This window comes from Syngnathus leptorhynchus, chromosome 3, assembly GCF_054491065.1.
Source record: "Syngnathus leptorhynchus isolate UIUO chromosome 3, UIUO_Slep, whole genome shotgun sequence".
NCBI lineage: Eukaryota > Metazoa > Chordata > Actinopteri > Syngnathiformes > Syngnathidae > Syngnathus > Syngnathus leptorhynchus.
In genome coordinates this window covers 11,112,046-11,138,242 of record NC_141197.1, presented here as the reverse complement: position 1 = coordinate 11,138,242, position 26,197 = coordinate 11,112,046, and the positions used below count along the sequence as shown (strand labels likewise).

Genomic DNA, 26,197 nt, shown 5'->3' with positions numbered 1-26,197 from the left:
CAGTAATTTTAGTTATTTTTTTCAATGAGGGTAAAGAATATTATCTCTGTATATTGTTTGTCCACTTGTGTTGCCGCACTTCAGCGGACTTTCCTAACAAACGTTGGTTGTTTTAAATGCACAATGTGATATTCTCTTTTTTATGTTATTTTTTTGATGGAAAACTAGAAGCCTCTATTTTAAAGAACTGTTCCCTAGCTGTCAAATTGCTTTTTGTCAAGTGAGTTGAGTTGGATTCGCTGCCACCGTCCAGTGGACATGTAAAAAATGTGTTTCTCACAAATCAAAGAGGTGGCGCGTATCTATAAATTCCATCCATCCACTTGATTTTTGTCAAGTCAGTTGAGTTGAATTCGCTGCCACCGTCTAGTGGAGATATAAAAAATGAGCTCACAAATCTAAGCAAAGAATCATCAAAGCGGTGGCTCGTATCTCTCAAAACGTCAATCAGGTCACTTGTTAGTCAAGGTGCAATGACTACGCAATGATGTGAGTATGGAAAGAACCATGAAAATGTACCATTCCCACCTCCATACCAAAATGTTTCCAAATAAGATTTATGGATTTAAAAGCATCTCCAAATCCGAGTCCATGGTCCTTGTTCGGAAAGGGTGGAATGCCCTCTCCGGATCGAGGATGAGATCCTGCCCCGAGTGGAGGAGTTCAAGTATCTTGGGGTCGGTGCAGCGTCGGCAGTAATGCGGACTCTGTACCGGTCCGTCGTGGTGAAGAGAGCTGAGCCAAAAGGCAAAGCTCCCGATTTACCGGTCGATCTATACTCCTGCCCTCACCTATGGTTACCAGCTATGGGTCGTGACCAAAAGAATGAGATGCAGGATACAAGCGGCCGAAAGAGTTTTCTCTGCAAGGTGTCCGAGCTCTCCCTTAGAGATAGGGTGAGAAGCTCGGTCACCCGGGAGAGACTCGGAGTAGAGCCGCTGCTCCTCCACGTTGAGAGAAGCCAGATGAGGTGGCTCAGGCATCTCATCAAGATGCCTCCAGGACGCATCCCTGGGGAGGTGTTCCGGACATGTCCCCACCGGTAGGAGACCCCGGGGACGACCCAGGACGCACTGGAGAGACTATGTCTCTCATCTGGCCTGGGAACACCTTGGGATCCCCCGGAATAAGATGGAGAGGGAAGTCTGGGAGTCCCTCCTAAAGCTGCTGCCCCCACGACCCGACCCCGGATAAGCGGAAGAAGATGGATGGATTTAAAAGGGAGCCCTGTTACAGAATACTACCGTCCTTCCCAAGTCAAGATTTCTTATATCAACATTTCTCAGAGTCCTCTACATATTGTGTGCCGTTATCAAGGCCTGTTAGACTTCCTGTTCTGTAAAGTTGAACAGATCATAATGTCCACTGATGATAAGAAACCCTGTTTGACTCACACCTGCTAGCGTAATAGCGTTCGATAGGATTCCATAAACAATGTCACCATATTTTGCACAGGAAGTAAACTTGGCCAGTGAAATGCCTCATCCATTTCCCACAAGAATATGAAACTAACCAATTGACATTCAGTACACAGCGGCTCACATCTGTGTGCTCTTAATGTGTTCTAAAGGGGCCTGCATCCTCCTTAATCAGTTCACTTAAGTAACGACGACACACAGGATAATGCTTTATTGGATGCTAGCACGGTGTGTTGTGTGGAGATGCCACTGACCTGCACCTTGTCTCCCTGACAAAGACGTGTGTTCCCGTTTTGTTTATTTTCCCCTTTTCTCTTTTGAATGGAGGTGTCTAGTCACATACAGGTCTTAGCAAGAAAGAAAGTTCGAGAAATCCAAGCTGCCATTAAGGTACGTCTGGCTTTGCCCAGTTACAGGGGGCTTTTCATTGCTATGGTTACATGCTCTTCCTTTGTTTTCTTCTCCTCCCCTACCCCGCAGGTGTCTAGTCACATTCAGGTTCTAGCCAGAAGGAAATCTCGTGAATTTCATTCCAAGCTAAAGGTATGCGCTTTTCTGCTTTTGGCCCTGTTTGTTGCTGTGCGTCTGAAATAAACTCCCTTTTCCCGCAGGGACTAGCTAATACCCCTAACTCAAATTTGCCATTGACTTTGTCTATATTGTCTCTAACACCCTTTCACCTTGCTAGTCCATCTCACCTTCATACTCTGTTTTCTCTTGCATTGAATAAGTATCATTCTACCTGATAATTTCCATCATCATGAATTATTTTCTCACATTCCCACAACTAACATATGGCAAAATATTTCCAATGACTTATGAGCAGTTGCTCATTACATTATAACCGATACCGACATATATAAGGATAGCCGGCTGAGACGAGCAAACACTGTAAACGAGTTTACCCGCAAAGCAACATTACAATTGACCAAATTTTGTAGTAATGTTAATCTCGCCATACATCATGCCAAAGCCCAAAGTGGAACCTGTCGAGGAAACGATTTAATAAGATCAAGGACCAAATATCGGACCTAATAAAGAGTGACTCAATTGTCACGATGCACTTTCCTTTTGCTATTTTGTTTTGGGTCTTATTCAGGCTGAATGAGGCCATCAGCATTTCACTGCTTAGGTTCTGAGAAATTGGTTTCTGGCAAGAACTCTTTCTATCCCTGACAACAGTTTCAGTGCTTTCATCAGTTATGATCTAAGCATGCTTTCCACGAGGTCATGTTGACAGGAACAGATCATTTTTTTTTCGAGACTCTTGCCAATGATGGTGTAAATCATACTATTGATGGAGCAGTGTGACAGCCATAAAGCGTCTCAACGTAGCGCAGAACTGCCAGGGACCAAACTTTTTGCCAGGTAGCAAAAGCTGCCCCAGTGCCTCAATTGGCAAATGTGCTCACAAAAACGACACACCTTAAGCAGTTGATAAATGCTGATGGCCTCATGCCTGTCTGAATGATATCTGAAACAAAATAGGAAAAGGTAAGTGTGGATGGTGACTTTGGATACAATGATTTTGATGTGGTTGACAAATATCTAATTTATGACGTAAAGCCGCCAGGTTCTCAACCGACTGTTTTATGTGGGGGAGCACGCAGGCATTGGCTGTTTGCTGATTAGCTAAGAGCGCCAGCGCTGAGGCAATTGCTCTCTAAAGGAGAATGGCAGAACAGGGGATGTGTGTGTAAATGAATAAATAAAATGACAGCACGCCCTTATTTGACAGTCTAATCTAACTTTCATCTGCTGTCAAGGGCTGAGCAGTTCACATTCAAAGCGCAGAATGGCTGACAAGCAGGCGGTTTCGTGAAACGCCTTCTGCTTTCTGTCCTCCCATCAACCTGTTGATAATTCAACAATGCTCTCACAGTACTGTGGCGTGCACTTGCCTTTATTATTTGATAATTCAACAATGCCCTCACAGTACTGTGGCGTGCACTTGCCTTTTTATTTTTCTTGGGAGATCTCTGCAGATTTTCTTTTATTTGTACTAACATTAACTCATCACCCAAGTGCACTAATGAGGAGGGCATATGAAATTGAACCAGAACCAATTAAGTTAATGAAAACTGATCCTTTCATTCTGCCTTTTCTCCTTCGGGTGTAATACTATACATTTTGACTTTCTCGCTTTGTTGTTTCACTCGCAGTATTTCATAGCCAGTAATGACGGCTCGTTAATCTGTGGTGTGTCTATGTGTAAAGAGCCACAGAGAGTGACGCAGCCACATGAATGCGTGCTCTTTCAGAAGCGCAGGCAGCTCTGTGAGGAAAAACAGACGGCTTTTGTACGAATCCCTGTCTTTTCTCATTTAAAGCAAATTAGACTCCAGTGGCAAAGAGATCTACAAGTATATGCCTTCCTTTTTTCTGGGAAAGGGTGGGGGGGTGGGGGGTCATCAATGAAAACCTGCTGTTGCCAGTCATGTCTACGGCAACTCAGTGAAATGAGTCATTAGGCTACTCTTGTTTTTGTCTCAAGTAATGACAAGATGAGAGCTGGACATTCACATAGAAGCCGTTTAGCTCATTTGTACACAAGCATCTTCATTTTGTTGATGTTGAGTTTTTTGCATTGCTCTTCAAGCATTACCCCTTTTTAGACCACATTGACCAGAATAACATTTACCGTAATAGGATGTAGGATTAAGGATTACATTTTTGCTACTGGTGAAATAAACAAGAATCAAGGCCATGATCTATAAACATAATTTATTTTGAGCTAAAGAGGGAAAATTAAGAAAATGCATTACTTTTTAGAATGCTCTTCAGTTTAGGATTGATGAGACTAAATGAGAAATGAGGTTTTTATGATGTCTAACTTTCCATACAGAAGAAAACTGCAAAGGGGAATTAGGGACACTAAGAAGGAAAGAATAAAGCCTTTGAGAATCTGCCACATACATAAAATTACAAGAATTATTTATTAATTTTTTTAAATTGTGTTTTATATGTCCACAAAAAATGCTTCCCAATTTCAGTGTGACTTTAATACTGCTTTTATGAAAGCATGTCATCATTGCTGAAATTAATAATTATGTTGATGCATATTTAGGTGCTGGAATGTTTCAAGTAAAACAAAATACTGCTTGGTATATTAAAAGCAATGTTACCTTCTTTTTTTGTGTGTGTTTAGGTCACAAGTATGGTAAGTTTGGACTTTTATTTTTTTTTTGCTTGGCTTGGCTTTTCTCCACCGCTGCTTGCTGTGTGCCTGTGATTTTGCCTTAGTGAGAAGATTTTCCAATGTATTGGTGTCCCTGTGTGTGCTGTCCTGCTGTTGTCTTCCCGTAGCCGAACTCACCGGCATCGGCTGTCAGCATGCTTGCCCTTAAGCATCACTGTGTTGCAAGGTTTTTCAAGCAATTATGAATGTTGCTAATACATTTCCAATATTTTCTGAATGCACATTATCATCCAACCAGATAAAGAGGCAATCTTCTAGCTGTCACTTTGATTTCATTTTTCAATATGCACATCGCCACAGCATTTTAATTACATCTAGTCAAGGGATTAAAAGAGATTCTTTGCTAAGAGGAACCTGTGTCCTTCAGTTTTACTCAACAAAACTGTTTTAAATATTTCGAGGTTTTTAATCATGCCGATTGTTGAAGCCTTGAAGCAACTTTTATATATGTATGTATATATATATATATATATATATATATATATATATATATATATATATATATATATATATATATATATATATATATATATATATATATATATATAATTTACATATATATACACACACTTATTGTCAACAAGCAAACTTTTGCTCAGGTGCATACCACCACTCACTATTGTGAATAGGAATCCTTGTGTTCAATTTTTGGGTGCATCAACCGAAAAGCTTACATTTGAAAAGTCGTGCTGTTGCCTCATCTTTTAACCTGCTTGTGTTGTTTGAGAGGTCACTCGTGCTTTCAGTGTGTTTACTGGGTTGTGGCTGTTGCTACCTATCCAACATGCACCCCCACCACCACCCATTGCCCCCTTCTCTCTGTGTGAGCACTAAGCCTTTTGTGTCTGATATTAAAGGACCAGGCGGTGAAGGACAAAGCCCTCCAGAGCATGGCTTCCATGTCGTCAGCTCAGATCGTCTCTGCCACGGCTATTCACAACAAGCTGGGACTGCCCGGTATCCCGCATCCAGCATTCCCCGGAGCAGGGGTGAGGGCCTCGCACGCAGACACCCCACTATTGATCAGTCCTGTTCAGCTTCACGCAGGGCAGCCATGAGACCCGCGTTGAGGCCAAATCACATTACACACTAGGCTTTGCTCAACTGCCCCAATCAGATAAGCACATGATCAGAAGGAGTGCTAGTGGAGATAACTTCTTTCCCAGAACACAGAGCCATTTTCATCTTGCCACAAAAGCAGCTCACAATTGGCTGTTCTTTGTTGTCTATTCATATCTCATTCATGATTGTTTCTAATTCTTTAGATATGGCAAGGGATGATATCGAGTCAGCCAGGATCTTCACAAGAGTAAGTGTGATATTTTTCTCAGATGTTCTCCACAGTTACACTTGTGGCAAAAAACGCTGCAGCCCTTCTATTAAAGAGTAAAAAAAACAAAACGTTGACCAATATACGATGAAACTGACTGAAGAAAGAGTTGCTCCACTAGTTTGCTGAATAGACTTAAGAATGGGGACAAAAACTTCCTCGTACATGGACCTCAAGCTGGACGTCAATTACATGAAAGTAAATATATGCTTCCTAAAAAACGCCACTGACAGGTGGAAAAGTCACAGTGACAATTACAGAAATTGTTTGATTGAAATGATTGCCTCATTAAGGCTGCCATCATTTGTCTTGTTCATTTGTTATATCATTATGGTTGGACCAAAGACTGATTTTCATTATCGTCAGATTTGTATTATTATAGTACTTTTGTCAGGTTTATGTTTTTTTAGGGGAAACAAAAAATTCATTCTTTAATGGATTGGTACCAACATTTATGTTCACGTGTGTGTGTGTGTTTGTGTCATTCCTATATTTAAGGTCACGTTTTCACGGGTTTGTTGCATTTTTCTTGCAGCATCAAGCCCTTCAGCCAGCAAGCCTACCCCATCCAGCCTGCAGTCACAACAACAATTTCAAGTGAGAATCACTCCTCACAACACACTTGTATTACTTAAATATTATGGTTGACCTCCACTAGTCCCTAGGGATAGGGACCATGCCATTCCGCAAATAGCAAAAAATAAATATTCAAACTGGAAAAATCATCAGAAAATCTTTTTCGTCCAACACAAGTGATTCAAATGATCAAGATCATTATCAGGCTACTTCAGAGCTTGCTGAGGAGCTGATCATTTGAATAGCTGTGTTGGATGAGGGAGGCATGTAAAATGGACAAAACAGCCGCCCTCAAAGGCCGGAAGTGGATATGACTTTAATAAGGGAATTGGAATTTTGGGTGCGAGTCCGAGCGCTACTGTTCTTGGTCTCGGGTTTTGTAAAAAATCATCTTCCCAAGAATACAGCAAGATGATTTTTTTTTAAAGGATGAGATCAATGATAGTCAGTGTTGACAAGTGTCACGATTCTGTTGTCACTGTAGGCTACGAGCCCACGGCCACGTCTGCACCGACAGCACCGGCGTGGCAGGGCCGCTCGATCGGTACAACCAAACTGCGACTGGTGGAGTTCTCAGCCTTTCTGGAGCAACAGAGAGACCCAGACTCAGTGAGAAAATCAGTAAATATACAACATAAAATATCAGCTTCTCATGGTGTTCTTTCCCCTCTTATGATGCCTTTTACACTTTTCCCAAGAAAGTCATCTGGTGACCAGAAAAAGAGGAAATAACTTGGGACATTGTTTTCCTATTTCAGCTGTTTGCCAACACTTTTTTTATTTGTGTATCTCACAGCACTTAATAAATTCATCTTTGCGTTAAAACCCCCCAACAATGTTTGCATGTTTTTTTTTTTTCTGCATTCAATACCACATTGAAGCTGCCTGCATTTAAGTGGTTGCTTCTCTAAGGCCGCCATCACAATCAGCTTTATGGACGTAATAAAGTTTATAACTATTCTCATAAATTTAAATGTTGTTCAATCTTTTGCTGCCACTGTGTATTTATTTTTAAATAAATGATTTTACATGGTCTTAAAGAGATTGAACTTTGGCGGAATCAATTTTCTTGGTGTTTTTAATTTCACACAGTGGCTCTTTATTTTCTGAATTTATTTGCTTCACTCATACAAATCTCTGTGTACGTTTGAGTGAGACAAAGCTAGAGTTTCAACTCTCTCTTTCTAATATTACTTTTGAATTTTGGGTTCGAGTCCGAGCTTACTTACGATTACTTTTATCTTAATCGTTGTTTTCACTGAAGTCATCTTCTGTTAAAAAAAAACGAGAGCTTCGTTCACCAACTGTTAGTTGAATGGATCCTCATTGAAAACCACTTGGCTTTAGCTGACATCTTTTATTTATTTGTCCTTTCAGTACAACAAGCACCTCTTTGTGCATATCGGACAGACAAATCATTCCTACAGCGACGCCCTGCTGGAGTCTGTGGACATTCGGCAGATTTATGACAAATTTCCTGAAAAGAAAGGAGGACTGAAGGAGCTGTACGGAAAGGGCCCCCAAAATTCCTTTTTCCTTATAAAGTTTTGGGTGAGTGAGAATTGCATAATTCCACCATTCGAGCCCGTGGTATATGTGCATGCCTTTGCAATTGACAGTTCAATTGAAAAACAAATCTCAAGAGGAGCTTTAGTTTGACACACTTTTAAAGAATCGCTGCATCAGATAGATAGATAGATATTTTTTAACTAATGTTATTTTTTTTTTTAAATAATAATAAAAAAAAACGTGAATAGCTGTGTCAGTAATGAAAAACTGCATGGACTGTTTCATATTGAAATAAGGCAACTTTAAGACACACTTCCAAGTTTGACGCAAGGTCGTTGCATACCTACAACTGGAATAATAGACAATTTCATTAGTGTCGATCAAACAAAATTGTGTAAATAATTATTTATCCCTCATGTCGGAGGTTGCATTCAGTGAGTGTCAGTAGTCTACTTAGAAGCGATTGTGCTCTCTCTCACTGTTTACACTATGTGTTAGGCTATATTTGGATGGGCATAGCAGGAGAGCTGTTGATCAAAGCCCTTGCTAATTCAGTCTAATATCTCCCAAACAATGCGGTGACCCGGTTGCGCCGCATAATGGCTCTTTAAACATTGCGCGTATTCCCTCCCCGATGCAAAATGCTAACTAGCGGCGGCCAACAAAGTAGAGACCATGTACTTGGACCAAGTCCTCTCGCATTCCTTTTGAAGTGACCGGCCAATCTAAATTTCAAATGAAAGGCAGAATCTGCACAATAATGAATGTCTAACTGCGCTGCTTAATGAAGGAGGAGAATGTTGGAGGCGGGCGTCTGTGCTTTTTGTGGCCGTAATTAACAGGATGCGCGGGGTGTAGAGACAGGCGGCCCTCTGGAACATGGACGAGCAATTTTACAAATCACTCGTCTAATGTTGCTCGATCCTCTTCAGTGTCTTCACAATGGATATCATAGGACTGCTTTCTTATGAAGTATACATATCCTCATTATTCTATTGTCAAAATAATCCGAATATTGATTGGCTTCTTTCATAGCGTGCACAGTTCTTCCCAGATTTGTATTACATGGTGGTTTCCTATCCTACATTTTGGACTTGGGTCAGTATCACTTCTATGTGTCTTTAGTGTTCTCAACAAGATCACTCAGTTATCATGAAAATGTGGCAGAAAAACAGAACACTGAGTTGCCAAACATTTTCACACAGAATAGCGCAAAAAGTCTCTGAAAAATCTCATTTATTTAATCCCCGTCAGATTATGTGTGTCGTCGTTAAACCTAATATGTCCGCTCTGTCAATTGATATAAAAACCTTTTCGAAACTCCACCTGCTCATCAAATGCCAACACTAAAACTGCTCCGCTGTGCTTCTCAGGCCGACTTAAACTGCAACATTCAGGACGAGAACGGATCTTTCTACGGTGTCACCAGTCAGTACGAAAGCTCAGAGAACATGACCATCACGTGCTCCACTAAAGTGTGCTCCTTCGGCAAGCAGGTGGTGGAGAAAGTCGAGGTGAGTGTTTTTGTGATGCTACAACAATGTCACATGTGTGTGTACTAGTTGATTTTGCTGCATTTCTGTTTTTTTTACTTTCAGACTGAATATGCACGGTTTGAGAACGGGCGCTTCGTCTACAGAATAAGCAGATCTCCCATGTGTGAATATATGATCAATTTCATCCATAAACTGAAGCACCTGCCAGAGAAGTACATGATGAACAGTGTGCTGGAGAATTTTACTATTTTATTGGTAAGAGATGACCCTCATCCTCCTCATCTTTTGTTTGGAGACCATGTACTTGCATGCGTCTGTCCACACGTTATGTATCAAAAATGGGGTCATAAACAAGACAAAGAGTGACAGCGTGAAATTAAAACTCCAGAGAAATCGATTACAGCAAATTGCTTTAAGCACGGAAACTTCTATAAATAATGGGGCCTTTTCAACAACTTTTGTCAACAAATTTGCTCGGAAAGACTTTTTTTTTTCAATTGTGGCATTTGCCAGCAGCACAGTTGTGCACTTTTGAAAAAAACAACAACATTTTTTTTATTTTACGGCAATGCCTGCTTGATGATTGTGCCAAATATGGCATTTGGAATTATGGCTCCAAAATTCAACGCTGGTTCATCAGTCTTTGTGTGTTTTTGTTTTCACAGGTGGTGACCAATCGGGACACGCAGGAGACGCTACTTTGCATGGCGTGTGTGTTTGAAGTGTCAAACAGCGAGCACGGCGCTCAGCATCATATCTACAGACTGGTAAAAGAATGAATGGGACCCTCTCTCCTTTTCCTCACATACGTTCTGACCTCCAGACAAGTGGCAGTGCCTCTCGCTCAAAGTCACAGCGACAACACTTTGTGGTCATTACCTGAAGTCTCTTCATATCATTGTGTTGCTTTTGTGTCCTTTGACTGCACCTATGAGATACGCTACAGGTGTTTTTTTTCTTTTTTTTTCTTTGGTTATTCTCTGCTCCACTGCAGGAAATTTCCTTGAGACATCATGTAGGCTGGCTACATACACAATTTACTTCTCTTATTTGCTCAATGGAATTGTATGTTGTCGACTTTTGTGTGCGTGTGTGTGTGTGTGTGTGTGTGTGTGTGTGTGTGTGTGTGTGTGTGTGTGTGTGTGTGTGTGTGTGTGTGTGTGTGTGTGTGTGTGTGTGTGTGTGTGTGTGTGTGTGTGTGTGTGTGTGTGTGTGTGTGTGTCTATACTATTGGCCTTTTTGCGCCAATGGCCTGATGTGGTCTGTGTAATATTTGAGTGTGTTGAGCATACTTTTTTTTTAGATGTACAAGACCTGCTGCCCATAGAGCTCCAAAGAAACCAACCTGACACTAAAATATTCTGACACTAAATTTCACTCCATTTCTTTCGATAAATGAGCAGTGAATCATTCTCCCTGTTGAAGCACAACAAACGAGACACCACACTCACTTTGCTGCCTTTCCTTGTGAATCGAGGGAAACGTTCCAACCTCCTCAGCATTCCTGTTTCTGTCAATTGATTGTGACTGGTTAAAGCGCTACAAGACTTCAACTGACTCATCCAAAAGCACTTTGTTTTCTTCTGCTCTTAAGGAATCACAATACTATCTTAGACAGCAAGCTGTGTTTACCTCGCAGCTTCTCCCCCCTATAAACGAGTAGCATGATCTGAGTCACAGCGTCGCTGCCTCACATTACATTCCCGTCGTTATCGTGGCCTATGCCGCCCCCAAGCCTTAAACACGCTACAGCTGTGAGACGCTACTAAAACTGTGATCCGTCTCCTTGTAAACACGCCGCTCCTTGTGTGTGTGTGTGCGTGCGTGTGTGTGTGTGTGTGTGAGAGGGTCCCGATACAGTCTGCCAAAGTGTTAAGAGAACGGTGCCTTAGCGTATGTGGTCCATCTTAATCCAGCAGTCTAAATTGAAGTCAGGCTGATACAGGCAAAAGCAGTACACTTGTTTATTTTGAGATTCACTGCATATGCTATTAAAGTTGTATTTTTCTCTATAAAAGTCATATTCGCTAAATGTCAGCTTTTTCTATCAAGTCTGGTTGAATGGCCTGTGGTAATGGTCAAAGATGAAAAACAAACAACAACCACACTTTCTCTTGCTCTCTAAATGTGTTGTGCGTGGTCGAAAAAGTGCCTTTGGTTTACAATTTCCAATTCATCCAGACACAAAAACAAAATGTTGCTAAACCAAAAAATGAGATGGAACCAAGTACCACCACATTTGCCTTTTCTTAACGCAAGGGTGGGGGACGGAGCATTTCATCTGGGCCCGTGTGTTATTATAACCACAAATATAACCTTAGAGGACTTGACATTTCCTCTTTAAAGCTCAAAATGCAATCTGAACAAAACCTTAAACACAACTTTTTACTTTTTTTTTTTTTAACTTCCATTTGTACTGAGCTGACTTTTTGTGTACCAAAAAAGGTCCATTTCACTCAAGCATGGTTCACAAATCTGTGTTAGTAAGCACTTCTCCTTTGCCGAGATAATCCATCCACCCCAGAGGTACGGGCCTATCACTTCGGTAAAACTACACATTTGAAATTGACCTTTTCCCGTCAGGAATTTAAGGCCCTCCTTTGCAATAATCATAATTGTCTAATCAGCATATTGTTTTCTCACACCGGTGAGGTGAATGGATGTGAATGTTCTGGTAAATTAGAAGTTCTAACTAAAATGATTTCGGCACATTTGTGAGAGAAATAGTTCTTTTTGCGTACAGGAAAATAGGAGTAAAGACAAAAGTGTTGCATTTGGATAAAAAGAAATTGCATCATATTTTGTTCATTAAAAGACATAGGTACCCCCGAAGACTTGAATCGATTCCCCATCCATGCCTTAAAGGACCGTCCCGCTTTCCGGGGGAAGCTGCCCACTTGTTGATGGCTCACTCATCTAAGGATGTTTACAAGATAAAATTGCATCATGTTCAAGAGCTTAAAAGACTGCAGCAGAGCCTGACCAAATAATTGGCCGGCTAAATCTGCTGAAGTTAAAAAGGTCAATATCATTTTACTTTCTCCTCATGCAACAGCAAGCATTCAGTAGGTATGGGCAGGAAGTAAAGGCAAACAGAATGTTATTCTTAGCCATCTTCCCAAATCCCTGTTAAGGTGTTTTGTAAGTACGCTGATAAGATTAGTCAACAACAAAAAAACGATTCCGTCAAATATCGTAATCAGCCTCAAAAACTCTCAATCAGGCCCTACACTGCAAAACACTTGCAGGTTCAAGTGTGTCAATCTAAAAATGAGTTTCTGAAAGTTGTCCCCCCCCCTCAAACCAGGTGAGGTTTGTTTGTTTTTTTAAAAAAAAGTTAAAGCGTGGACCAGAGCTTCATGCATCTACACTGTTTCTTCTGTGGTGGATGCACATCAATGTACAATCAGTGTTTTGCCACCACAGTCTTAAGAACACTGTGCTCTTTTGTTTGACTGTGTATCTGTTCCCGTATTGATCTGTACCTGTTTTCTTCTTGTACTTGTACGCAGTTGTATGGTTGCGTATTAACATGGTCTGTATATTGAGATGCTCATTGTTTGCTGGTACAATACTCGTCGATGTGCCGTTTCACCACTACCATGACACGATTGATGCCTTTGGAGGCACGAATGTTTGCACCCCTTTTGTCGTATAAAACTGACATTTAAGACATTACAAAAAATACAATTGAGAAATACCCTAATACCTGCAACGCCATCTGCAGTTTTTTGTATTTTTTGTCGAGGAATCAGGTACTGGTACCCTTCTGGTTTTCTGATCATTTTCAAATTGTGGCTTTAAAGTGATTTGACTTCACATAGCTCACACGTTTATGTTTTGTGTGCACACTTGTTCATGTAAAAAAAGGTGTTTTGTACAAAAAAAAAACAAAAAAATTATATCCAAGCGTTTCTTGGTACAGATGTGTGATAACTTTTCTTATCTACGACTGTAATGTGTTGGAGCAAGGAAGAAAAAAAATAGGCTCTACTATCTATGTTTTGCATAATTATTATGATGGTCTTGTCTTTGCTGTAACATTATGATGCCTTCTTGATAATACTAGATATTTTGTAGCTTTCTAGATCATTTTTATGTATGCAATATTGCAGCTAAATAAAACTTCAAACTGCCGTTTTTGATGGGTTTTTTTTTTTTTTTTTTTTTTACTTGAGTTCCTGTCCTTGTCCTTAATATGCGAGCGCAAGTTTTTTTTTTTTCTCGATTGTGTTGTCTTACCAAAGCTGAACGGTAGATGTCGCCAAGTGCTTGCACAACTCGTCCTGCCTCTCCCCACTGAAATAAATGGAGGTAATAAAACCGTCCAACACCAGAGGGTGACATTTCTCTTGTGACATTTCACTCATCCCATGAGGTGACATTAGATGTACTGAGTCAAGACATATTTTACATGAGAAATATCTCACTGCGCGCCACCAACAGAAAAAAACGTATTCTTGGAAAAAATCCCACAATAGATCCCAAAGATGTACGCACCTCTGTTTAAATCGCAGATTTCAGTGAAATAAAAGAAAATAAGACACATATTTTCAAATCTTTTGCACCATTAAAGAGGAAGCCAACTCCGAAAAAATCTTTATGTTGTAAAATCTTTCAATTGTATGTGCCACCACTGGTTTAGCGTCATCGAGTCTATCCCTCATTCCCCAGTGTTAATAGGGCTGGTGGCAGTCACGTGACACCGCTCACTCAAGTTGTTTCCACTTTGTGTCCCATCAGCAACTACTTTGAAGACTGAATGACGACTGATTATGACCAAAGGGGAGAGTGAGTGTAACCAATAAAATAATAATAATAATCATGGATTCCGTGGAGCGGAGGATATCAGTCTGGGTGTGCGCAGAGGAGAAGCTCGTCGTGGGCTTGTCTAAACGCACAACCTGCGCCGATGTAGTCAAAGCGCTCCTGGAGGATCTAAAACAACCTGAACCAATGTTGCTGCATCGCTACTGCATCGTGGAGAAATGGAGGGGCCTCCAGAGGATTCTACCAGACCGGACCAGGATTTGGCGCCTTTGGGTGGCGTGGGGAGAGGAGCGGGATCGGGTAAGGTTTGTGCTTGTGGGCTTCGGTGAGGCGGCCCGGAGCGCAGAGGCGCGCGTCGTGCTGCTTGGCAAACCCAACCTTGTGTCCAAATGGGTTCCGGACTCTTCCTTGGCGGAGGTCCCGCTGCACAAGCAGCGTCGGATAGTCAGGAAAGCTTTCCGAAAGTTGGAGAAGATGCATAGAAAGCAACCTTCCTCTTCTGGTGCAGATAAGATGCAGGCTTTGGCGCATCTTGTGGTCTCCCAGGATCGCACCATCCGCCTGCAGGCTCACAGGATTCAACAGCTGGATGCTGAAATTGGAAGGCGGGAGGCCAAAGTGGATTTGGATCGGACCCTAAGTCACGGCGTCAATTATGTGCACAACACTCATTTATTTGAGGATGCAGAAGCTGAAGACTCCAGCCAAGAGCCGTGCTCTTTGGAAGGCTTGCTTCACCTGTGTGACATCATGGTAAGGTTTTCTTCCGGATTTTCTAAACAGGTTAAATGATTTCCAGAAAGGTCACTCTGAACGTAAACAAATGTTGTTTGGGTTTTTAGTTAAATTAACCTTCCCCACTGAAGTGAATGGAAATGCTTTGTCAATAAAGCTTTGGCACGTGTCAGAAATTGCACCCCATTACATTTGTACTGTACTTTTAAATAAATAAACAAACAAATAAGTAAGTAAATAAATAAATAAATAGGACAACCCTGCTGCAGCTGAACGTCACAATACTTTGTCAATTGTTTCTTCAGTGTCAGGGGGAGCTGTGGGAGCAGGAGTTGCTCACCAACATGTTTACCGTGCAGATGAAGGAGGCGCTCAACCACCACTGGGTGCAGAGGAGGCTAGGAGGTGGGGAGGACATCTCAGCATCCTTCATTACAGGAGGAGACGAGATGTTTTTGAAGGAACGGCTAAGGAGATTGCTGGATGCAACTTTGTACGTGGGCCTGCGCCTCCGCTCGGATTTGGAGGCTATTAGGGGCGATTTGGAGCTGAGCCGGCAGATTTGCAGCAGTCGCGAGGAGGAGATGAGGGATTTGCTGGAGAAAATCAACTCTTTGGGTTCCGAGGACGGGGCTGACACTGATGAAGCTGAGAGGATGAGGAGGATGATGAGCACTTTGGAGAGGAAGCGTGAGTGGGTAGAGCAAGCTCGAGGTTTGGCCAAAAGTCACAGAGGGAATGATGAGGACTCAGACACAGGTTTAAGCTCCCTCCACAGTCAGGAGTCTGACAGCCTCACTGTGTGCCAGTCTCTGGTTTAGAGTTGGACCTGCCTCCAACTTGACAGTAGAACTGCCTGACCATTTTCTGTGTCAAATTTGAGACATGTTGCTACCTGGCTCATCTCTCTCACTCTACAACTGAGCCAACCTGAACTTTGTTGAAGACTCCAGAGCTACACCAGTCAGGACCACAGTTTTGTTTGACTAAAAACTGGACCTTCTGAACCATGTCTCTTACTCTCGACCAGTTAAGCCTTTGTGTGTGTGTGCGTGTGTGTGTGTGTGTGTGTGTGTGTGTGTGTGTGTTTGTGTGTGTGTGTGTATCTTGGCTTTTGACGTGATTGAATGGAATTGCACAAATGTCATGTTCTGATTCCATGAAGATGTCTGAGGCTACTTCAAGTGCATTCCAGAAAGTGAAGTACTCCTCTCGTTAAAGCTCAGTCCGTCATGTAGACAAAGGGTGTGAGAACCTGCAATGGAGACTTTTTTGTTGTTTCCTTCTAAATAGTTACCCCCCCACCCTCAAAAGTAATACAAAAAAAAATCACTTCTTTGAAGCATTTTTAAAAAATATTTTCGGTACAAACATGCATACACACAAACCTTGTGCACACGACAACAACAAAAACATTTGTCCTACACATAACAAGACGTGAATAAATATGAAATAGATGAATGAAAATGAGAATGAAATTTGAATAATAAAACTTTGGCATGACACAAACAATGTGACTGTGTATTGTTATGTCTTTCGAAATGTGTTGCTTCACTGTACGTAAACAAAGTTTCATATTATAGTATATAATTCCTATAATACTGTTTTTCTATGCTGTGCTGTACAAGACTAGACTAAACTTGACTTGACAACACTATCCTATACTATTAACCATTGACTCCTGACCCTTAACACCTTACCTTTGACCCTTGACCCCTGACCCTCATCCGAACAAAGCGACCGTGGCTTTAAGGCTTTTGTTTGGACCATATATAGTTAGTGAAACTTGCAAATATGACCAAGGCTTTTTTTTAATTCAAAATTGACCATGTGTCGTAAGGTGTCGCGTCTCGTCCCCAGCCGTTCCAGTAGGTGTCTGTTGTCATGGTTTCCGTCGGAGTGCTCGCCCCTCCCCTCCTGTGTGCCCGTGAATAGTTGGATTATTCTCACCTGCCTCTTGTTACCTGTCGTATATATAAGTCCTGTCTGCCCCTCGCGCCTGTCGGATCATTGTTGTCGTCATGTCTTTTCGGTTCCTGTCGTTTTCACGTCTGTTTCGGTTAGTCAGTCAGTCAGTCAGTCATGTTATGGTTTTGTTAAGTCGTGTCAGTTTGCCGAGTCTGTTGGTTTGTGTTCTCCAATAAACCCCGGTCCAAGCTGCACTTGGTCACCCTGCTCCATTCCATCCGTGACATAAGGTGTAGTAAAAAAGACGTTTAGAATTTGGCACATAAAAGCGTGAAAGGTAAATCCCCCCAAAATGACTAAAATAACAAAAACAATCTCATTAAGAGTAATTTGTGGCTCTTCTTGAATCCGCCGCGTTCAGTTCATGATTGTCCAAAATAGGAACGAGTTCATGAACCTTCGTTCATTGAACGCGTTCAACACTGACTATACTAAACTAAAATTCAAAGTGACCGTGTTTTTCCTCCACTTCCTGCTTTAAATTCCAGTGGATCAAATTCTATCTTCATCAAAGTAGATTGCTTTCTTGACGTTCACATTCCTCACCCATCAGGAAATCGATGTCTTAATGGTGCCACTATCCCTAATTCCCTAATCCCAGGAATGGCACTTTGTGTTCCTGAGGGTCTTTGTTGGGACCCTGAGTGACCATCCGTGAGGTCATTAATAAAGGCCTCGAATTCGGAGTCAGCGGTCCAATCAAATGGTATTCAGGGCGCTGCTAACACCCTAGGCTCATTATTCTGCTGGCAGGTGTGTTAATCCCGTAGAGCTTGGTGCTGACCTTTGCTCGCGGACCATGCGGTACTGGAAGCTCAGTACATCCAGTATGCTTAACATACGTACGTTTTTGTTGATTGGGTTTTATATTACATTTGAAGAAACGAGTAGCGTTTTCTGAGTAGTACATAAAAAAGGTAACTTGGGTGTTCTCGTACTCATTCCTACAAAATGGAGTTGAGGAGAAACCAAGTTTTTTGTGTGTGTGAAGAAATACACAGTCGAATCTGTTTTTACATTATGATAAACCAAGATATTGAAATGTCAATCATAATGCTTTAAATTGGCCAGCACGCAGGAAGTTTTCCTTTTTCTGTTTGAACAACTGGCATTGAAAGAGCTAATACGAACAAGCGCTATAGAAAAAGGGACAGGCTTGACATTCTGATTGGGCGCTGCCAAAGTTCACGTCCCCCCTGGCTCCAAGAATATTTTTCACACAAGCACAAACAAAGGCTTTTTCTCCAAAGCGCAGTATTTCATGGGCGTGCTTGTTGTGTATCCCTTACACACTCACCAAAATGTCTGTGTGTTCCGGAAAAATCCAATGAGTGAACTTCTTCACTCCATTTAAAAGAAAGTTAGTGAATAAGCTTGCTTCTGGGGAAAAATCACATTGTCTGCCAGTGGCTTCAAGTAACATGGCAGTGGATTGTGTTGCAAAACTGCACTGGCTTGACTTTTACACACGTACAAACACAAAAGAATAAATGATACATTTATTACAGAGTGCAAAAATGAGGCAACGAAGACAATTGATCCTCATGTCCAGTTTTTGCTGTAGTTTTTTTTTTCTCACTGCACCAGCACAACTTGTCATAACAGCTCATTGAAGAATTAACCATTTAATTGGCTGTGGTTGGCTGGCTGGAGAACACACTTGATTAGATATACAGTAAATCTCACTCAAGTTCCAAAAATCGAAATGATTTAATTTGACCCAATTAGTTTGAAAATTATTGTGTAATCACTACAAATGATGATTTGTTGTTCATCTATGCCAGTGGCACATAGTGCTAGGATGAATAATTAGATTGGTAATTATTAATTTTCAGACTTGAATATTCAAATGTGTAAAAACTGTCACAATGATCTGACAAAAAAAAAAATCTAGCCACATTTAGTCCCTTGACTTTTAAAAAAACAGCAGCATCTGAGAAAAAATATCAGGACCCAAAGGTGTGACTGACAAGCAGTCAAGTCAATTCTTTACCCCCCCATGGATGCCGGCAGGGAGTCAGGGTTTCGAAATAGTTTCAAAGTAGGATTTCAAATTAGGGTCAGAGTTTCAAAGTAGGGTTTCGAACCAGAAATGGGGTCTAGAAGTAGGGTTTCAAATTAGGGTTAGGGATTGATCAATCTAAAAAAATGACACCCAAATACTGACCAAAAGCGCCCCCTTGTGGTCATTGTGTGTGGTGAATAAACCATTGAGTGCGCTGAAAAGAAATGCTCCAACAACTTTTCACATTTGATCTGCATGTTTTTTTTTAATCAAACATTTAAGCACACAAGCAAAAATGTTTTCTTCCTTTATTGAACATTATTTTTTTACAAGTTTCAAGCTTTGCACTAAAAGATTGAGACATGACATCCAGCCAATGACAGAACACTTCCAGTTACACTGTTAACACGTTGAGTTGGGGTGACAAGTGATGATTACCCTCCTGTCCCCTTCTCTGTAAAAAGCACACATTGTAGTCATCAGGCCACCTGGGAAGGAGCATGTCAAATCCAAACTAAATGATTTGTGAACGGAAACATTGATACCACGAGAGTGCTCAGCCAAACCCAACAAATGGAGGGTACAACATTGTAAAGTAAAGTATTTAATGAATATATAGCAAACACAAATAAATTGCTTTGGTCAAGTAAAAAAAAAAAAAAAATAATAATAATAATCAAAGCAGTCCACCAGGTTCTTGGCTCTCTAAGGCTGCGAAGGAGGTGTCAAGGCAATATGGTTATGGTGCCCCCCCTTATGGTGCACTCCATGCTGCAGCATGCTGGGAGGCGGACGAGAAAGACAGGAGTGGGGTCCGAGGGCTCCTCACACGGCAGGCGGTCCCTCGGGGTCGGGCTCGTTGCTGTAGTTGTTGCTGTAAGGGTGGCCTCCGGGCGGGTGGTTGGGCAGGATGTCCAGCTCGTCCACCTGGGGGCCCGGGTGCAGGACCGCCAGTTGGTCCTGGGGGATGTCGGCCGCTGCCGCCGCCAAGTTGGTGATGGATTTGGATTTGACACACTGGAAGTCCACGTGGCGGCTCTTGCCCTCCTCCTTCTCCCAAGACATGCGGATGAAGGGCCTCTGGACGTAGTTGTAGATGACCTCCGGACGACCTCCGGGACGCTTCTTCACCTTCTCCTTATATGTGGGGTAACCTGCACCGGTACCGACATGTTGACTTCAGCTGATTGACACATTATTATGGTGGGATGAATGAAATATAACTCAAAATTTGGGAATCACTAATCTAACTGCTGGGAAACTGTTGGCTGTAATTTGATCCCTAGGAATTGTTTGTTTGCATGAAAATTTTGAATATGAAATCCCTTTTAAAATGATGTTAAAAAAAATGTAAGGAAAGACACAGTACTTTGTCTGGGAGAGGAAAGGTTAAGGATTTACCTTCGATGCCCAGTCGGATTTTCTTCAAGCCTCTCTCCTTTAAAACGGACTTAGCCACATCTCTGTTCTCGATGTACTTGAAGAATCGGTACAATTTTGTGCTGTATATGACTGCAAAGAGATTTTGCTTAGTTTTGAATTTGATTGACACGCAGCTTAACGCACTCACTTTGAGAGTATTCTTCTCCCATCTGCGGCGGGTACTCTTCGTCCCAGTCCACCACGTCGTCGTCGGTGAGGACCACGATGTGGCACTCGCGCTCCCCGCTCTGAGCGCTCGCCACCATCAGAGGTAGAACCATTTCTTCCAGGTAGAACTCAAACTGTCTTCGGGCGCCGTCGTTGGACAGCTCGTGCATCAGGGCACCTGAGGACGAGCCGTGTCTTAAACTCTTGTGATAGGTGCATTAAAAGGGGAAAAGAATTGATTGGACAGAAAATGTCCCCCGAGACAACGCGTCTGATTTCCTCCATGGCAAAAAGCACTCACTGAGGTCTCTGCATTTGATGGTGCTGTAGTCAAAAGAGATGCATAGATAGTCGCACGCCTCCCGCAACTCAGGGATGGAGATTCCATCGGGACATCGGATTAGCCCCGATTTGTAGTAATCCTGCCAAATAGACCCAAAACACGCAGTCAAGTCAATGTGAAATGCAACATCGGCGAGCCAATTTCAGTTGAGAAGGAGTCCACATCAATATTTGGATCCCCCGAAACTTCCCTCCCTCCCCTGCAGCGGAAGGGGGGACAAAAAAAAAAAAAAAAAAAAGTCATGCTGTCAGACTAATCATTAGCTACTTTACTTTCTGGTTCTCTTGTGGCCATGCCAAACATTCCTCCCTCTCTTCCTTCCTTCCTCCATCGCATATTTACTTGTGACTGCCTTTCAAGTCATCATGAATCCGAATTTTTGCTTCTTCTGTGATAAAAGCACCAACCAAAATCATCGAGATGAGACAACCTCGAATTCAACCGATTGGAAACATAACCCGATCAAGTGTGATGACGGGGACCTAAAAGTGGATTTGGAAAAGTTGAGCAATGACAGCGGGATAAGAAGGAACGCTCCTTCATCATACTTACTACTTTCCTTTGATATAAACGACACGGAAATGCTGTCATAAAAACTCGACTAAAGCGTTCGTTTAGGTTAGCGACGGACGACAGTGTTGAAATTCGGTTTCGACGAATTTCAACCGTGGAAGCGTGGAAGAATCAGAAGGAAGTGACGACCGGACAAAGTAACTCACCAGAATTGCACGGAAAACCGTTGAGCTGATTCCTTCGGCCACTTCAAACTCTCCCTTGTCATTGGGCCGTGTAAAATTGTGCTCTCGTCCCGATCCGAACATTCTGAAAGAGAGCAACTTGGGTTACGTTCCGACATGAAAGCAATCAATCACCGATTGGTAAGCATGTGCTTTACCTGCCCAGCATGGTGTTGGGCTGCGCAGTAAAGATGGAGGGGTCGACCACAAAGCGTGTGTTGTCCACAATGAGCGTAACTCTCTCGGAGGTCCGCACGTTTCGGCCGCAGACGGGGGCGCCGGCCGCCCCCTCTTTGGGGTTCTCGTACACAAACACCATTTCTCCCACTGCCAAACTTTTGAAAGTTCCCTCGGTGCTGGACAGGCTGCTGTTGCGGCTGCTCACCACCCCGCTGCTGCTGGAGCCGCTGGGAGAGACCCTCTGCGGCCGAGGGCTGCCGGGCCTCGACGACGGGCCGCCATCGCGCTCGCGTTCTACAAGCACATGTCGAGATTTTCACACAAAAGGCTACTTTCCTAAATTTGAATTTTCTGGTACCCAGATTGTGTGCTTGTCTTGCAGCTCATAGCATTTCACTGCACAAATCTTTTGAGTGGGTTTTTCATTTTGTCTACTCACGGCCGAAAACATAAATGCCACAACAACTGATGGAGGTTGGACGGCGCGTAACACAATAAAGTTTCCTCGCACAGTAACCACGAGGGAAACGTAACGGCTCGAAACTTCCCATTCCCTACAAACACAAATGTTGACTAAGGAGAAAATAACAAAGAAGTACAGCGCAAATGACTTCTGTGTAAAAGGAATTCAAAGATGAGGTCATGGCTGAGTACCCGACTGAAAAAAGAAAAAAAGAAAATCCAAATATAAATGTGTGAAAAGTGACCAGCAAATACATTGTCCTAGCGCCAATGTGAGGGCCAAGTGGCTTTCAGCTGCTTTCTGCACAAGCCACCAAGAGCCATATACTTTGACCATGACCCCCCCCCGCCACTGAGGCTTTTCTCTTCTTTCACTTCCAACTCACCGCTGTTGTGCTGGCGGGTGGGCGAGGTGAGGTTGCGAATGCAGGGTGTGAGCTGGCCCTCTCTCTCATGCGAGGAATCCCTGGAGCGATCACTGGAGCGGCGGCGGTCACGTGAGCGGTCGCAGCCCCCGCTGGCACCATGCAGGCTCATATTCCTCAGTTGGGGCTCCACTCGAGATGCTTGACTGCTGCGCTTCAACAGAAAAGATGACTCAATCCCGTGTACACGAACAACAGGGGCATTTGATTTCATTGCGGGAGAGCGGCTACGACCATACAAACAAGGCCCCCGCTTCGTATTCATCTCGACTGCTAGCCAGTACGAATGCAACATCCCGGTCTGCAAAGTGTTGTGATTCAAGTCTGACTAACGCAAACAGAATGCAGTCAGACTGGATCAACAGATAAAAAGCAAAGCCCAAGTCAAGTCAACTACAAAACCTGCCCAACGAAAACTAACCCGTGAAGTCAGATGCCCCGAAAGTCATACAACTTGAGAGTTCTACCCAAATTTAAGGAGAAGAAAATCAGCCAAAAGAGTTCAAACTGTATCAAGAGGTACTTTACAGAGGTTAGGTTGGAAAGAATCAGAAATGATCTTATCAGAGGGACAACAATGGTTAGAGATGTTTTGGAGAAAAAGTTGGGACAGACCAGATTTGGATGGTTTGGACACATCCAGCGGACAGATTGGGAGTATATTCATCGAAGAATGATTCAAGCAGAATTCACAAGGAATTGAATATGTAAAGAGGTAAGACATGAGAGCATTTGTTGTTCGGGAGGACACCACGGAATACGTACTTTGATGGAGAAGGATGAAAATATCTCCGTTTTATCCTAAATGGACATGCCAAACAGACATTACAGGGGTTAATCTCCCATGACAGTTATTTCCAGTCAAATGAAGAAAGCTTTTATAACAGCTACGTGGATTCCAAACAAATGAATTCCTTTCAAACCCTTCTATACAGGCGATAATGAGATCCAATCAGATGACATTGTTGTACTTACAATACCATATTGACGTATTTTGCTTCTTCGCTAATCAAGCACAATGAATTAGGGCTTCACTTGTCCGTTGTTCACCTTCGCTGAGCTCACCTCGAATGCTTGCACAGTTTACGAGGTCGGCCCGTCGATTTCCGTTCCCAGTTTTCGTTGTCACTTGAATTACTGTCATATGACTGCAGAAGCGTTGCCATCACCCATACAGGGGGAAGTCCGCTCCGGAAGTGTCACTCAACATATTCACGTTGTCGCCAGCCGGATCCGCTGATCAAAACTCTACACAAAATCCACCGCTAGCTGTCAGCACTGTCAGTTCACCAATGACGTGATTTTACACAAATAATATTCCCACCTAGTGTCTGGCATTTAATCAGAATGAAATATCAGTCGGTCTTCAGACTATATAAGGAGAATTACTATGAGCATTAGCTTAGTTTCCTGCGTTAGCACTCCTACACAGCTAGCATTAGCGGCCGTGTTACAAGCATCAGATTGTTCTTTTTCAGACACAATTTATGGAATATTGACCAGCCCAGAACTGCAGTTGTATACAGCCTATATGAGTACCGTAAAATAGAAGTATAGTTACCAAATTGGCGTAAATCTCCGCCGGAGTGTAATCCCGACAGCAAATCAGCTAGCCAGCTTTCTTTCAAAATAGTCATGTAGCTGACGTCACGTGACGCGATGACGCACAATTACGTCGAATTTAAATTAAAAAAAATATATACTAAAAGAAATAACTTGTTGAGTGTTTTGTATTTCGAAACACACAAGTATTCAAAAATCAACTCTCAATATATAATTCCTTTCATTCCAAAATAATGCTTGCCAAGTCTCGCGATATGTGTCTCGACGTTTTTCATTTTGCCTTCACAAAATAGTCCAAATTTGTGGAAATTATATTCATACAATGTTGCAGTCTTGCAATTGTTCTAAGAGTCTCGCAGTTTTAAACATGCATACTCTATAATTTAATTCAACTGCAGTCAAACTACAACTAAAAAGAAAACTTCTTAATTTTTTTTTAAGGTTGTTAGACAATGGAAATGACATCCTATAGTCAAAATGCTTTGTTTACATTTAACTACAGTACAACACTGACTAGTCTTTTCATAGAGATTGAGTTTCGGATGCATTATTATCCCCATGCACCTACATCATCAGCACCATGGATATTAGCTGTACTTCATGCCCAGTAAAGTGTATTTGCATTTCCAATTAAACAAAAAGTATAACATTACTGAAAGTCAATGATAATCTAACCAAACTGTATAAATACAATACAATTTGTTGGTTGAAAATAAAACCAAAACAACATACACATGCACGCACACACGCACAGTTAAAACATATATAAATGTGACGAAGACAAGCACTTGGTCCGTTGAATTCATTTACAGTTTAAATACTTTAAATGATCTTAATCGGTAACAGAATGAAAACAACAAATTAAGTAACACTAAAATAAGTGTTTTTTGTGACTGAAAGAAAAAAGAAAATACATAAAAGTTCACCCATATTAATAAATACAAGAAACACTGAATTTAATAAATTAATCAAATAAAAACAGACAGCAAATGCTCAGTAGAGAGTAATGGTCAGTTCAGTATTCCCACAAGAACCTCTTTTGGGAGTATTTTGGGGGTTTTCCATGTTGAGGGTCAGCACTGGTAACAATAATGTCATTTAACCTTCCCTGGAGCCATTCTTGTCTGTTTCCCACTTGTTTGTGCTCCTGCACATTGTGCATTAACTGTACCTCGCTGATGGTTCTCTTTCTGAAGACAAAAAAAACCCCATCATAGTCACAGTGAGGAAAATATGATTAATGAGCAATGAGTGACTTTTGCACTATATCCTTGACTGCAAAATACAGTCATGATATTCCACACATTGGAACAGAATTTACCTCAGCGGTTTCGCGTCTGTGCGCAAACTCGAAAAGAGGAGTATTAAAACGGTTGTTTCAAAGCAGCGTAGCACAAACATGTTGCTGATGAGCTGAAAATAAATCAGATATTGGGTTATGAAAAGTTTTTTTTCCAACTATATTGGAATAAAATAGTTCTGGATTATTTCAGTTTCTAAAGGGGAAAAAAACCTGTCAAGCCAATATCTTACCAGTGTTGTCCTTATATCCAGAAAACGGCTTTTGATTTGTTGTTGTTGTTGTGCTAGGCCTACAGATACATGGACAGAGGAGTCAAACTTGTTGATCAGTCTTGGTCTGACCTTTATATGCACACGGACAAGCCCTCCCCTGGTCATCAATGGACAATTTTACAGTTGATGTCACTTCACCATCGATGGGGACAAGGCAGGCATCCGTCCTCGTGACACGGTCGCTTCCTATCAACTCAGCTTTCGACACCTGCGCCACGTGCCAACCCCGTCCTCAGTTTTTGCTTTCACTCCAGTTTCACCGTTCATTTGAAATGAACTGTCACTTGAATTTATTAGCAACACAATTTATTCCGTG

At 42.1% G+C, this 26,197-nt stretch overlaps 4 protein-coding genes across 16 annotated transcripts in view; 2 read left to right on the top strand and 2 right to left on the bottom strand.

Annotated features, from left to right (window-relative positions):
• Nucleotides 1-13,832, top strand: part of tead1b (TEA domain family member 1b) — a 37,145-nt gene extending 23,313 nt beyond the window's left edge. Inside the window, exons 5-15 of one of the 5 annotated variants that reach the window (XM_085907725.1) lie at nt 1,746-1,808; nt 1,899-1,961; nt 4,567-4,578; nt 5,475-5,606; nt 5,883-5,926; nt 6,483-6,544; nt 7,008-7,132; nt 7,901-8,074; nt 9,406-9,546; nt 9,631-9,783; nt 10,194-13,832. In XM_085907725.1, the coding sequence (XP_085763851.1) occupies nt 1,746-1,808; nt 1,899-1,961; nt 4,567-4,578; nt 5,475-5,606; nt 5,883-5,926; nt 6,483-6,544; nt 7,008-7,132; nt 7,901-8,074; nt 9,406-9,546; nt 9,631-9,783; nt 10,194-10,307 (1,083 nt within the window). In that variant the 3' untranslated portion in view covers nt 10,308-13,832. Of the gene's footprint in view, nt 1-1,745; nt 1,962-4,566; nt 4,579-4,759; nt 4,784-5,474; nt 5,607-5,882; nt 5,927-6,482; nt 6,545-7,007; nt 7,133-7,900; nt 8,075-9,405; nt 9,547-9,630; nt 9,784-10,193 lie in introns of those variants that run through there. The other 4 variants (XM_085907726.1, XM_085907724.1, XM_085907728.1 and 1 more) reach the window with 4 other exon arrangements.
• A 520-nt stretch (nt 13,833-14,352) lies between these two features.
• Nucleotides 14,353-15,854, top strand: rassf10b (Ras association domain family member 10b). 4 transcript variants are annotated; one of them, XM_085908060.1, is made up of 2 exons: nt 14,353-15,051; nt 15,393-15,854. In XM_085908060.1, the coding sequence occupies exons 1-2, from the start codon at nt 14,353-14,355 to the stop codon at nt 15,852-15,854; spliced, it is 1,161 nt and encodes a 386-aa protein (XP_085764186.1). The 4 variants fall into 4 exon arrangements, with proteins under 4 accessions (XP_085764186.1, XP_085764185.1, XP_085764183.1 ...); XM_085908059.1 differs by having other exon boundaries at nt 15,360-15,854; XM_085908057.1 differs by having other exon boundaries at nt 15,339-15,854.
• A 3,399-nt stretch (nt 15,855-19,253) lies between these two features.
• Nucleotides 19,254-24,422, bottom strand: btbd10b (BTB (POZ) domain containing 10b). Of its 6 annotated transcripts, XM_085908162.1 has the most exons (10): nt 24,305-24,422; nt 23,809-23,991; nt 23,509-23,544; nt 22,705-22,892; nt 21,835-22,150; nt 21,659-21,761; nt 20,898-21,018; nt 20,577-20,774; nt 20,408-20,518; nt 19,254-20,160 (listed from the first exon to the last, which is right to left on the bottom strand). In XM_085908162.1, the coding sequence occupies exons 2-10, from the start codon at nt 23,907-23,909 to the stop codon at nt 19,832-19,834; spliced, it is 1,503 nt and encodes a 500-aa protein (XP_085764288.1). In that variant the 5' UTR covers nt 23,910-23,991; nt 24,305-24,422; the 3' UTR covers nt 19,254-19,831. The 6 variants fall into 6 exon arrangements, with proteins under 6 accessions (XP_085764288.1, XP_085764289.1, XP_085764294.1 ...); XM_085908163.1 differs by lacking the exon at nt 23,509-23,544; XM_085908168.1 differs by lacking the exon at nt 23,809-23,991 and having other exon boundaries at nt 24,305-24,363.
• Nucleotides 24,423-24,990: 568 nt separating this feature from the next.
• On the bottom strand, nt 24,991-25,983 carry pth1b (parathyroid hormone 1b). The gene is made up of 3 exons (XM_085908170.1): nt 25,840-25,983; nt 25,628-25,719; nt 24,991-25,496 (listed from the first exon to the last, which is right to left on the bottom strand). The coding sequence occupies exons 2-3, from the start codon at nt 25,705-25,707 to the stop codon at nt 25,322-25,324; spliced, it is 255 nt and encodes an 84-aa protein (XP_085764296.1). The 5' UTR covers nt 25,708-25,719; nt 25,840-25,983; the 3' UTR covers nt 24,991-25,321.
• Between the last annotated feature and the right edge of the window lie 214 nt (nt 25,984-26,197).

Bases quoted from the DNA above. Each gene is read 5' to 3' on its own strand.
- btbd10b (XM_085908162.1), bottom strand. From the start codon at position 23,909: ATGGCAACGCTTCTGCAGTCATATGACAGTAATTCAAGTGACAACGAA. The intron at 21,762-21,834 runs GTAAAGCACATG...GCTCTCTTTCAG, and splicing joins CCCAACACCATGCTGGGCAG to AATGTTCGGATCGGGACGAG. The intron at 21,019-21,658 runs GTGAGTTACTTT...TCTATTTGGCAG, and splicing joins CGGTTTTCCGTGCAATTCTG to GATTACTACAAATCGGGGCT.
- rassf10b (XM_085908056.1), top strand. From the start codon at position 14,353: ATGGATTCCGTGGAGCGGAGGATATCAGTCTGGGTGTGCGCAGAGGAG. The intron at 15,082-15,344 runs GTTAAATGATTT...CTTCAGTGTCAG, and splicing joins CTTCCGGATTTTCTAAACAG to GGGGAGCTGTGGGAGCAGGA.
- pth1b (XM_085908170.1), bottom strand. From the start codon at position 25,707: ATGTTTGTGCTACGCTGCTTTGAAACAACCGTTTTAATACTCCTCTTT. The intron at 25,497-25,627 runs GTAAATTCTGTT...TTTTGTCTTCAG, and splicing joins ACAGACGCGAAACCGCTGAG to AAAGAGAACCATCAGCGAGG.